The sequence below is a fragment of the Anser anser genome (assembly GCF_964211835.1).
Source record: "Anser anser genome assembly, chromosome: 2".
Lineage (NCBI taxonomy): Eukaryota > Metazoa > Chordata > Aves > Anseriformes > Anatidae > Anser > Anser anser.
Window position 1 is genome coordinate 123801833 of NC_139721.1, and position 14022 is coordinate 123815854.

Genomic DNA, 14022 nt, shown 5'->3' on the forward strand with positions numbered 1-14022 from the left:
TGAAACTCAAATGTATTTAATAAACTGTAGTGGAGGGTTATTATTACCTTAACTTGTTCATTGGAAGTCACAGCACAGAAAACAATCTCTGTAAATCCTTGGGAGGGGAACATTCGGAAGCAGATACCACCAATAACACGACCATCTTTTATTAATGCAAGGGTCTTGTGTTTCCTGAGGAGACAAAAATAACAGTCTCTTTAATTCATGTACATAGTACATCATGTGCCATTACCCTCCTTTTTTTCAGAAGCTTGATTCACTTCTTTCCATGATGATACTGTAATTGTATATGTTACCTTTACATTAGCTGTTTGTATCTAAAAAAGAGTTTCTAATTTAATATCATGCTTTGAGTTTACCATAAAATTCATCATTCATGTAGCAAGGTCCCCTAGCCTTGCCAAGTACTCCTAGGTACTAGGATAATGCCAATAAATATGAGTTGCATTGCTTTCATTGACTCTATTCCTGACAGTTGTGCCACTGAGCTGTTCTCAGGATGATTTTTAGCCTGACTAAATTAGAAATTAATGGAGTTACAGGACAGTAAGTCCTTTCTAAGGGATTCTTGTTTCCTTGCATGAAGTCTGTATAGCAAAGTTATCAGTTTCTAACACAGCTAATCAAGCAAGAAATTATATTTCATATTTCTAATCACCCATTCCTAGTGGAATCGAGACCAGAATAAATATCCATTTCTGTTGCACTTACACTTACTGCCAGAAAAGATACAAGGTGCAATTTGAACTCTTATGTCAAGGGTCAAGAATTTTAGTGTCATCTTCAAGGTCTGGAAAGATTTACATGGCACCTGTTCTCCAGCTTATTCAAGACACAATACACAGTATCATATAAATTATATAATCAATACAGCAAATTTAGGGAAGGCATCTTGGGGGGGAGAGGGGTGTTGGCACTAAAAAACAGTAGTCTGAAAAGTAGTTATATTTTCAACAGTATGCCACTGTTGAAGTAGATTTTATACACTGTATACATTCTTCTTGTACTTATTTAGTGCTTTTTATTTGTGGAATGAAAGCAGCAATACAGTAGCTTGTGCTTTTAATTTTGTTTCTTCCTGTTTGAATTTTTAAGCAGCAAGATTCAGTAAGGATGGCCACTTTGGAAATAAGAACAAAGGCAATACACTAACAACTGATAATAAATACGTAATTATTATAATATGATAGTATGTAGTAAAATATATAATAAGTAATAAATAATAAGATATAATAAATATAGTAATTAAGTAATTAATAAATAATAGGTAATAAATAATAAGTACATTAATGTGGGAAGAGAACTGTTGGACTTCAGTACCTCGTACGTGATGCAGGTTTGTGTGTACCCACTACTTAGTGTAGGTCTCCAGCATGTGTCCCTAAACATCTTGGCAGCTAATGGGTTTCTAAGGTGTCCAGGCTATGTGCTTTGCTTCCTTTGGGTCAACTGTTTACCAAAGGCACATAGGGCATTTTCTTGCTGTAGCAATATCCATAACTCTTTCTCAAGCACAGACTGCTCTCCAGACATATCTGTACTGAAGAGCACTTTAATTGCCAGCAGTTCCTCTCAGCCTAGGAGAAGAGTCTTTCCCAATAAAGGAGGAGCTAGAGAAATATGGGAGAAGGTCATGGCTAAACACCATTACTTCACAATTTGTCTTGACATTTAGTTATTAGGAAACCTGTATTCTTCAACCAGTAGCCTCTGCTTGAGATCACAGTGCTAATAAGATTCCTGAACTAAGATCCCAGTGCTGTCTCTGCCTCACAGCTGAGCAACACTTACCCCAACATAGGAGAGGGGAAAAGAATCTGGACTGGTGCTGGCCCTCACAAGGACAGTGCTGTTCCTATCTGAGGAGCCCAGGAGAAGGCCCCAGGATTGGCCTCCTGTGCTTGGTGACTGAAGTCCTGGCCAACAGTCCACAGCACTGGGCTGCCTAGGCTTCAGGGACTGCATGGAGCCTGCAGCAGCAGTTTGTTGGCACTGAGAGAGTAACGCAGAGGGAAATGCTATCAAGCCTAAAAGTAGAGGAAATGGTTCCAGAAATGTTTTCATAACTGCTGCAGCTACAATATTGGGCATAGAGACAGCAGCTGATATCACTGGTGGTGGAGGCAGGCTCTACCAACAACCAGGCTGGGCAGCTGGCTGAGATCGGCTCAGGCAGAGCTCCTCCTGAGGTGCCTGCCGACATACAACGATGAGCCTACAGGCATGCTCCACTGCAAAGTGCTGCAGTCAGCACAGCGGGCCCCTTGGCTATTGTTGGACATGGATCACTCACACTCAGAAATTCTGGGAAAACAAACTGACTGGGAGTAAATAGGCATAGGCTGTGCAAGAAACACAATAGTGAAAAAGTGGACACTTGTGAAGAGAAGGTGAAGTAAATGGCAGGGCAAGAAAGATCCTCAGTGTGTTGAGCAAAAAGAAGAAGATTGATACCTGACAGTCTTGAGACTGCAAAGGGTTAAAATCAATAGCAAAAGAATGTTGTAAACAGGAAAAAAAAAAAAGAAAAAGAAAAAACACATAAGGCAAAAACTAAATGGAATATAAAAATCAGAAGGGGCAGAGCTTAAATAGCCATGAACATGGAAAAGATCCTCCCTTTCCTCCTTGAGCACAATTCATCAGAACACTAGGGTGGGTGAAGGACCCATGCAACCTGTGGATGCTGCTACAGCCAATGCATCTCTTTTCAAGTGCCTGTGGTGTAGAGCTGTACCCAAAGCAAGATGGGAAGCTCGCACTAATAAAGAGAAAAGCAAAGCACTCTTGTGAGAAGTGATTCTAATCTTTCTCCCATGTTGACATAAATGCTGTTCTTCATAAATCCCTTATGTTCTTCTTGTTCTTCTTCTATGAAAAGCCTTCAATCTCTCTGCCATTTGGTTCACAATCTCCAAAGACAGAGGATGAAGCAGTCTGCAAATTAGTATGGACCCAGAAACCACTAATGAACACATAATAATATATAATATATAATAATAATAATTTATAATATAATAATAATAATATATAAATAAATATATATAATTATATATTATAAATATTAATATTTATAATTAATAATTAATATTAAATATTAATTAATATTTATAATTAATAATTAATATTAAATATTATAAATATAAATATTATATATATAAAATATAAAATATATATATTTTTTTATATATAAATATATAAAAACATAATAATATATAATATAATAATAACCACAACTATTTTCTGACTTTCAGTTCTAACGTTCATAAGTACAACATATGTAGGAGTCCACTTACCACAACGACACACCACTTGTCATTAATACAGCCACCAAAATGGTATTTAGTGACCAGCTAGACTAGCCAGGACTTACTGTGGCTTGAAGAGGTGGGAAAAGTGTAATAGGGGAAAAGGTCCCCTCCACATCACCTGGACTGTTCCAGTTCCTACACTGCTGCCTTCAACAAGCACCGTGCTCTCTCCATCTCACCCTCAAAACTCCTCTCCAGTGGTACTCACGGATCAAAGACCAAGCGTGTGATGTACTCCTTCGGCATTCGAGGCAGCTGATGAGAAAATACATTCTGCAAACCAACCAGCCACATCATGATCTTCTTGTTTGGCTTCTGGTTCAGGGAGTTCCCAACCACGTGGAACTCAATCACTCCCCTGCGCTCCTCCAGCCTCGCTGCCTCATCCCGAGCCGAATGTGCTGAGAGGAAGTTGGTCTATATGACATAAAAGAGGAACACAATCGCATTTTGTAGATTTCACATCCTCTCATGAAAAAGCCTTAAGGAACAAACAAAACCCCTCTTTTCTCAAGCCGTCTTTTTACAAAAATAGAGCTACCAACAATTACTTTTTTTTTTAGCAGCAGAAGTGACATCACCAAATAAGCGTGATATAAAGTCTTCACTATAGTATACAAAAGCTTATTTAAGCTTCTTTTCATGATTATTTAGCAAAAGTGATGGTTATATCTCAACAAGTTCCAAAACTTGATGGGGGAGAGAACTCATCCAGTTGAAGCCTATGCTACTACGTCTTCACATTTTCTTTAGCCTAGCTAGCTTGGACAGAAGTAGTAATGGACTTGCCTACACATATTGCAAATCACAGATTTTAACAGCAGTGCAGGCATAGTATTTCCTTTTCCTTTCAGCAGAGCTTTCCACTACCTACACCACTGTCATAAGAACAACAACAACAAAAAGGAACATTTTAATTCCTACTGATCTTGTTGTTACATATCTGGCAATTGCATATGTATATTTGCATGGAGATTAAATTCATACAGACAACTTATTTAACTTTTTTTCAAGATCATTTTAGAATGCCAAAACATCTCCGCATGCACATACTGTTTACTTTTTAGAGCAAAGTTTGGCTGCTGGGTTTCTAGTCACTGCCAGTCTCAACATCCAGACTGGCATAGCACTTGTAAATATGCAGAGCCATAAGTCACGTTATATAGTTTGAGCAAGAAATGTAGGTGGATCCAAATCTTCATCACACTCTAGCTAAACCTTGGCAAACAAGAGCTGCTGGCAAAACAGTCTGGCAAAGGGAACAGAAGGAGGAAAAGTCAGCCAAAAAAAAAAAAAAAAGCAAGCAATTCTGTACATGGCACAATTCTGCAATTCTGTTTTTCTCTTCCAGCAGAAGAAAAAAAAGAGCAACTGTGGAAGAAAGAGCAAATAACTGTTTAGCTTGGCTCTCCCGCACTAGACAGAAGATTTAAATTTGTGTCTTTCATTCTTCTGCAAGATTTGAACCTAACTTACCTTGTCTAATGAGCTACATCTATGATTAACAACGAAAAGCATACTCTAGAATTGTCCTGCAACAAAAGTACCTTACAGAATAAACTGGGATCAGCTTCCTCAGTATCACTAGTTTCCAAGTCTCTTTAAAAACAGTAACAAAGCATTAAAAAAATGTAGAATTATTCTTCATGTTAATGATACATTTCATCAATACTTCTTGCTTACCTAAACATATCCTCTCAAAGTCTGTATTTCTCTTACTGACAGCATGGTAAGTTTTGTGGACTTTTAGCTTTTCATATTTTATTCACATGGAACATTTATTTTAAATAGACCGTTTACAGACAGACCAGATCTCTGCATTCCTCACCTCTGGCCCAAGCATTGCTGCTGGATCTGTAATTGTTGACATGACTTCGTTGATTAACTCAATAGGAATATCTCCTACAATTCTTGGTCTTTTTGAATCCTCCAGAGAATAAGGTTCATTATTTTTTCTTTTTTCCCCTATAAAACAAAACCAGGACAAATTAGAAATGACCAAACTGTCACAGACAGCTTAATCATTGTATTTGTGAAACCAGCAATGAGGAAGCAGACCACAACTGTGGACCAGTTTAGATGTTCTCAGATATAAGCAGAAGGTTAATTGCTTTCCTAATTAATTGTTTTCTGATAAGGAGCTAGGATTTACAGTTCTTTTTTATGGGCAGGAGAGAAATTTGCATCTTAAATACTAATATGCCAGGAAGTCTGCTAGTACATATCCGCAGAACACCTGAACAGCATCAGCTGTTCAAAGTGTTAAACAAATCAAGCATCATGGGTGAAGAAGTACTGAGCTAAGCAATACGTAAGTTATTTCAGACTCCATTTCTTTGTTATGATGAATGCTGGGGCAAGATCAATGTTACTGCTGCACACACAATACAGAAAACCTTTGCCTTTCCATCAAACTGCCCTATATTAATAAAGTGTCATCCTTCTACTGTTACCTTGAGCGGTTATAATATATAACTAGCTACTGATAACACTTTGAACTCAACACATGCATAACATGTATAGTCTATCAGGCAAAATTACCACTGGAGGATCAGGGATCAATACGTATTACAGCACGTACTTTCAGATAATATGAAATCCCATTTTTTGATTCACTGGAATTAAGTATCCATTATAGGATTTTTCATCGTTTTTGTATACCAAGCAGCATATACAGTCTGACGTCATACATGTTTGACTTAGAAAATCCATATGAAGTTTCCAAATCAAAATATACCATGTTAATTATTAACTGCACTACGAACTGCAAACCAACATGTAATATAGCAAAAGCAACTAACTAAACAAATTTGTGAAAAAACATCCACCAAGGACTAATAGATATGATAATACTGAAAAAGCCATCTGCTAGCTCAAGATTTATAGAAGCAGCAGACCATCAAATATTAGGAAAGCATACAAACAGGAGTATCACTCTATGGTTACCTTTTTCCTCAATCTTTTCCCCTAAAGATCTGCTACTGGTCCTTGTCAGAGCCAGAACATCTAATTTTGACTTTGTGAACAGCACTTAGTGAGCTATTTTGTTTTCTCCTTAGCAAAATCCAAAATAATGTTGAGATCTCCTTTCTGAAACAGCCAGATAATTTAGGGCCCAGTATTTTTCAGATATTGTACAGACTGTTTTGCAACAGATACAGTACTTTAAGTATATGAGGATCAAGTTTTTCACTCCCTTTTTCACTTTCAAACAGCATTTTCTTAGGGATATAATTTTATTGTTAACCTCCTTTCATTGTGGAAACTTTAATTCCTATTATTTCCTATTTTTTAAACAATTATTCATGTGAATGAACTTTTCTTAATTATCCTAACAGATTAAATTATTGTCGCAAGTCAGATTATCAGATTTATTTATTTATTTAAGTAATTTATCAAAAGCTTTCTGGAAATCCAGGTACACAAGGTCATTCAAAACACTTTCCAAATGCTCACCAATTCCTTCATAGATATATACAATTTGTGAGTTCTACAAAATGCATACCAAATTTCCACATCATCTTACTCACATACTATCATCTCTTCTAACTGTTTGAAATAGCAGTTTTACAATGTACAGTTTCCTGAATTCTCTTGGAAGGCCTTTAAAAAAACAATTTTGCATCTGTGGTGTTTCAGCTCTGTAGTGTTGAGGGCAAATCAAATGACAGCTCAGCTGCACAATTTAATTAGTTTGCTTGCATATTTCGTTTCACAAAATGAAAATAATATATATATAAATATATTATTCTTTTTGTGGTGACTACTTACTACTTATTTTACTGATCTGTAATAGAAAAATCTTCTCATTTCCACTTTTATGGCCATTTCCCAACTCGTCCTTCAGAAAGGAAGCTGCAGTTCAGGAGCCTCTTTAAGTTCCTCTGTAGCAAACACTGAGGCTAATGATTCATTTAGCTTCTTCAGCTTCCTTAAGGACTTACTTTACATGAGCTAGCGATCATCCCTCTGACCTACAAACTCTTGACAGGCTCATTAATCCTGAGGTGTTTGAAAAAGGAGAATTTATGCATTCATCATCTTTTTTTTTTTTTTCCCCAGAAAACTTTTTAAATCTAACCTCATTCAGTTCTTATGTTTAACCTCGTGTGTGTGTTCTTTACTTTATTACTCAGTTGCAACTTCAGTACTTTGAAAGATTAAAAATAAATAAATAAATAAATAAATAAGAAGCAATGGCCCCTTCTACTCTGCCTTTTCTGTAAAAATAAAACCTTTATGGGTTGTAATACATGTACTCCAAGTAAAGTCAAATATTTTCAACAACCTTTGTCACCTATAGAACTCTTCCCATTTTAAATAGAATTTAAACAGATTGTTGTTGTTGTTGTTTTTCCAAATACAGTTGCCATTTCTGCTAGTTAAACATTACCATAGTGGAGAAAAACTTTGTGTGTCTGCATGTATGTGTCTTTTAGCAAGAACACCTCAAGGTCACTATTGCAGGGTGAAGGCAATGGTCATCACATACTACAACTATTGATAACATCAACGAAATAAAAAAAGCGAGTCTTCCTCTTCATTACCTAGGTTTGGGTCAAGGACAGAAGAAACTTTGCAAGCAGGACTCATGTTTCCACTGTTGGGTTGCTCCAGAGATGAAGGACTTGCACTGTATGAAACAGATCTTGCAACGGGAGGAGGATTAATAACTGCAATGGTATAAAAGACACAAACACACACACAGACAAATAAATAAATAAATAAAATCAGGACATGAAATTCATTATGGTGCTGACCAAATGACTGTCATGATGACAGACCCAGCTTCACAGTGACCCACCTGCCAAATAACACTAACAACACGCAACAGACCAATGACACTGGTGGGCAAGCAGAGGTGTTAGAACTTTACCTCAACATATTTTTCTGAACTTCTTAATGAGGAACTGTATCAATGCTGGATGACAGCATTAGTTTTACTTCATTGCAAATATCAGGCTTTATTATTCCGCAGTGCTGAGCACAAGTTAAGAAAACAAGCTTCCTTCACATACCTGCCAAGGCTGCTGACATTCAGCCTCATGAAAAGGCTTTTTGTAAGGGTCTGTTGAAAAGTAAAAACTCATCATTCAACTTCAGCTGTCCACTCTAACAGCATTCAAAGGCTGGTGGGACAAATCAAACTCAGTGAAGGGAGAACTTGTTGCACCAGTTTAGAGAATGAAACTACTCTTTCAGAAAGCCACAGAATAACCTCTCTCTAAATGAAAAATAAAAAATACCACGGCCAACAACAACAATAAAAAAGCATCCGTGTCAAATCACTCAACGTTCATCTGTGTCAGGATTTTTGGCAGAAAAGCCTACAGGGGAGGGGGAAGGGGGAATGAGGTGCCAGCTCATAATCTGGACACCTGCAGTCTTTCTCTCTGCATGCCTTTATCCTGGTGTCATAACCAGCAACAGCTCTTTTGTGCCATATTCATGCCAAGAATCCAGTGCTTAAGAGGTGCAAATTAAAACGAAGCACTGCAGAAATGTACATGACAGAATGAACTCTGAGAGCAAGACGATTTTAGGTTTGTAATGAACTTGTGCCTAAGGCATAATTCTCCAGTTCATGAAGCAAACTAGGAATTTCTGACCAAAAAAAAAAAAAAAAGTCTGCCTCTGTCACAGTGGAATTTTCCCTATTACTCTCAGAAATCCATTATCAGATCCTGACACGATGGTTTCATCAACTGATAATCAGCAATGGTTACAAAATACTGAATTAAATAATTCCAGTCTTCACCTCCTAAAAGACTGAAAATTCAAATCAACCCCTAAACTGAATAAACAGATTTTAAATAGCGTTGAGCAGAAAAGAGAGGGAGAAGGGGAAAGCGAAAGAAAACTGTCATTGTCTTCCTGCAATTTTAAGGGACCTCTGAGGCACCCTAACAGAAAAGGGGTGCATAAAGCTGCAGAATAGCTGATTGGCCACATGAAAAGGAAACAAAGCAAGGAAAGGCTATACAGAACCCTGAAAATCACGTGCATCTGTCCAAAGGCAATGGGACATCTGATGCAGAAGGTAAGATATTGCTAAGGAGCCAGAGGACCGGTGTGGGGTCCTCATGCAAGGAGACAGCTGTTCTGCAGCCATTTACCCACCAACCATTCATACTCGCTCATCATGAGAGCACTTCTGCCCTTGCATACCCAGGAGACACGCCTCAGCATCCAGCCTGCTCCACAGGCACCTTGGACTAGCCAGATTCCATCATCAGGATGGGATCTTTATATGAAGAAGCACCAGAGAGTCAAACTTTACCTGTGCTTACTCAAGGCAGACTGATTTTGGTATAGCCTGCTATTGATAAAGTTGCATATCTAATTGTGACTCTTTAGAATTCATCAACTGCATGGGTATATTGTACTTTATACCAAGTGCTGCCTAATCCCATCACTAAATGCATCTTACCTGTCTGGATTCCTAGTTGGCCAGTTCGGGAAGTAGACACCATGAAATCCTGATCCCAAATAGGCGAATTTGGGCTGTATACTTCTTCTTCCAGCATTGACAGAAACCTAGGCACAAAAACAGACAAAATATTAACTTAACAGGAACATTCAAAACAGGTTACTTTTCAGAATAAGCATTTGCAACTTTTTAAAATTAAAAATATTTAATGATTCTGTAAGAAAATGTTGGCCAACTCCTTTAAACCACACACACAGTCACAAACCAGAACAGACATCAGTATCTTAATTCAGTATAGAGATTTTACCTATGAAAATTTATCTTTAATTATAAGCAATACACATATAATTTGAAAATGCAGAAAGAAACAGGAGGAAACTATTTTTCCAGAACAAAATTAAGCACTAATAAAAAAACTAAGTCGAGAGATGCTAAGATACTGATGTTATACAGTGATGACAAACTATGTCTAGCTTGATAAACTGGTGTTTTGCAGAAGCACTTACCTCCTGCCTCATACAGATTTATAAAATCCCAGTGTTAATTACTAACAATGCTCTTAGGAAGACATTTCCATTTCTTTAAGTGTGTTACTGAAACATTTAATTGCATGTTTGTGCTTGCGTAACAGTATTTTTGATCTTACTTTAGTACACTTATAGAAATTATGCGACTTTAAACCTCTCTCAGTACTATTGCAAGAGAGAGAAATTCCACAGAGCAGAGTACCCAGAAATCCTGCCTTCATGTAGCTGATACATCAATTCCCTTTCTGAAGCAAGACAGCCGCTTATCCTATCTTACACAAAAGGGGTTTTCAGACCAGAAGTTTACCTGACACTTTTTCACTCTCTGTATGTAAAGAAACTGTCCAGCTGAAAGCAACAGGACTGCTGAGTAAGACCTTCTTGAACAGGGTGAGGATTTTCAGGATCAAGTCCTGCTGATGTATTTTATATGTAGCACATTTATATCTAAGCACAGCAATATGTGGTGCTAGCTGCTATCTATACAGCTGATAATGGCTAAAAAGCTACTTGACCATTACACTTCGGCAAAGGTTGCATTTACAGGCAGCACAGCAACTCTGCACTCAGCCCCTGCGTTGACTGTTTCCTAGGCTCATACAGACACAGTCTGCGTGTGCTCACATCAGCATTGCTGTGCCAAAGGTGCTGTGCCAGAAAACTGCAGTCCTGGAAAGCCTCCTCAGTTAACATTTCTCATTCTTATTTGTTGGCTGCTGGACCTGCACACTCACAGCTGTGTCATAACACAAGTTCCTAAAAATATTTATTTTTAACCGCAGCTCGACTCTCCTGCAGGCAAGGAAGACCCTTTGAAGGTGCTCCATGCTGCATAACACCAGCCATGGGAGAGGCAAATGCTTCAGACAAGTACAGCCTGTAAAAGATTTAAAACACTATTCGTGTTTCATACAGGCCATCAGTAAACAGTGTTTTTCTTCCTTCTTTTTCAGATCTGAATATTAAGAGGAACTAAAATGAATAATAATGCTCTCCAAATTACTTTTCTAGGCTGCAAAAAGCATTGGAAACGTAGGGCTGTAAGCACAGCATACTTCACAGATCTGCTCCTTGTACCAATGTGTTCTTAAATCCTTTTTACACCTATTTCAGGGTCAGATTATGAGCCTATTCTCAGATATACCCAAGCACTCCTCTAACAGTTTAACCCAGAGACAATTTACACTCTTCAGAGCGGTAAAAGGCACTACTAAAAATAGTAGGGGCAAAAAAAAAAAATGGATCTACCCAGGTTTGGAAAGCTCATGTTGTTTTTCATTCCCTGAGCACTAAACTTCTTAAGCCCCAGACAAGTAGCCTGCACAACATCAGGGCCACCAGCTTGCTGGTATATTCAGCTCCTTACTTGTAGGGAAGGACAGGATTTTTAAATATGGGATGCAGATCCAAGCCAACCTTGGCAGAATAAGGATGCTTTTAAGTGATGAATGATCCAGAAACCACCACCCTTAACCACCAGTAAAACTTTTCAAATGGACTAAAAAGCTCATTTGAAATGGACCAAAAAAGGTCTAACAAAGTCGAGAGTGCTTCAAGAAAACTCATTCTCCCACATACACCCAAATCCAATTGTTGTTTAATTATAAGAGATTGTCATCAATACTCCAGTACAGGAACAAGTAATCAATATTAAATGCATGAGTTTAAGATTCACTGATGCAGCTTCACATTGACTACCATCTGCTCTTTTCTTTTCTTTTCATCTCTTCTGAAGGTGAGGTGACTACTTTCTTCCCTGCTACTATCTTGCATTAAACTGAAATGCTTAACTGTAAATAAACTCCAGTGCCACACCCCACTATTTTACTGCTCCATCACAAAAGTAGAAGCAAGCATGTGTTTTTGGAGAGCTGGACCTATGTTGCTTCCAAGGTCTACAAAAAAGAAGGTAAGTGACCAACAATAAATTCTAATAGTGAGTTCAGTCCCCTGGCAAGATGAATAATCCTACTTAAAAAGAAAAGCTCTAGAACAAACTAAAGCAAATTGTTGTGTAAATAAAATACACTAGTTCGAGCTATGGCAGGAAAAAAGCTGCAGCATCTATTTGTTACTGAATAAAAGAATAAATGTTTTTAAGCTGCAGATAAGAAACCTGTTCACACTTTTCCATTTCCACGTCAAAGCTGCATGCTAGCAGTTAGCCTTGAACACAGTTAAATTATGACCCCTTACTTCGGGAAATGGGTGAGGATTAGTGTTCGTTTCTCTTGAGGAAGCTTGTCTTTTTCTTGCCTGGCCTGCTCCAGCAGCTGCCGTCTCATTACAGTAAAAACAGAGCGAAGCAACGTCCTACCGAAAACCTGTGTGGTTTCATACCGAGGTAGACTGTCACAGAACTGAGGGACATTGCAATAACAAAGCCACCTGTAAGGGGGAAAAAGCCAGATAATTACCACCATCTAACATATGAATTAATAACTTAATGCAATAAAACCACTACCTACATCATTTATAATGCATCTGAGAGCTATATGAAGGTATAAATCAGTTCCACATCAAGTCTGGACAGAGTTAATCAGCGTTTATATTGCCTTTTTTTTTCCTTTTTTTTTTTTTCCTTTTTTTTTATTTAAGAAAAATGACAGCCAAGTCCTCTTAGGTCTCCATATATTCTTTTTGTCTGTGCCCCAGTTTCCACAAAGTGCTTGTGCCAGCCAATACCCATATATCACATAAAATTTGTGTTGATGTCAGGGATTCTCTCCACAAGTCATTAATGAAACCTCTTGCATCTCTTGCCTGTGACTCCAAAGATTTCACCGTTAGCCTGTCCCATTTTTCCTTCTTTAAACTTCTACATTTCCCTACATATACACAAAAGAGGTGACATTTCTAACCAGTTCCACCCCAAACCAACTGCACTCCCATCCTGGTCTCCCACCAGCTGGCTTGTTTGCACTAGCCCTGACTCAATACTCTCATTTACCAGTAACTCTCTCCATAAAGAGTTTTGCATTAACAAGTACGTATTAAAATATAGCTTGTCATGTTACTGTTCTTGGAAAAAGGGATTATGGTACTGAAAAGGTAATTCAGGACCACACCCACTATGTAGATCATGATTTTATAATTTTAATTTTATAATCAAGGCTTCAATATCTGCGCGTAAGTGAACACAGCCAGTTGTATCTGTACCTTTAACAGAATCAGACCACAACCATTATGAAAACTCCAACAACGAAAACAAAAAAGTCAAGAACTGGATATATGGACATAAACAGATTGCGCTGGCTTCTACATTGCTTGTCTCATTCTCTAAAGTACAGCTTCTTGCAAAACCCTCTGCCAAGCTGTCGTATCTTAGTCAGACTGAGAACAACTTTGCAAACATAAGAGATGCATAAGGGTTGTTAGATATAGTTGTTCAAACACCTCTGCTCTATGTTCATGGCTGATAAAGCACTCTTCTCAAAGCACAAGGACATGTGTGAAACTGATAAAGGTACACTAAAATCGTCCAGTTTTCAATTCAGTGCAAGAATTCACATGGTGTGCCTTTGGTGTACAGGTTCTGCTTGCTCAGCACCCATAGCAGTGCCTCTAGCGACAGGGCAGGGAGTGAGCCTAGAGGAAGGGAGAAGATTAATCTGATAAGTTGGAACTAGATGGAAAGAGCCATCACTTTGGGTCTGAGAAAGCCTTAGGGACTGTGGACAGGAAGGTTTGAGAAATTGCAATTGACAAAACGATTAACAACACAAGTCACCAACCAGAGCCATTGCTAGCT

At 38.0% G+C, this 14022-nt stretch overlaps 1 protein-coding gene across 2 annotated transcripts in view; it reads right to left on the bottom strand.

Moving 5' to 3' along the window:
* KAT2B (lysine acetyltransferase 2B) overlaps positions 1-14022 on the bottom strand; it is a 44621-nt gene that overhangs the window by 13962 nt on the left and 16637 nt on the right. For both annotated transcript variants that reach the window (XM_083825090.1, XM_083825091.1), the window contains exons 6-11: positions 12468-12659; positions 9745-9851; positions 7862-7987; positions 5143-5279; positions 3523-3731; positions 48-174 (exon numbers count right to left, since the gene is read on the bottom strand). In XM_083825090.1, coding sequence (XP_083681216.1) covers positions 48-174; positions 3523-3731; positions 5143-5279; positions 7862-7987; positions 9745-9851; positions 12468-12659 — 898 coding nt within the window. The remainder of the gene's footprint in view (positions 1-47; positions 175-3522; positions 3732-5142; positions 5280-7861; positions 7988-9744; positions 9852-12467; positions 12660-14022) is intronic.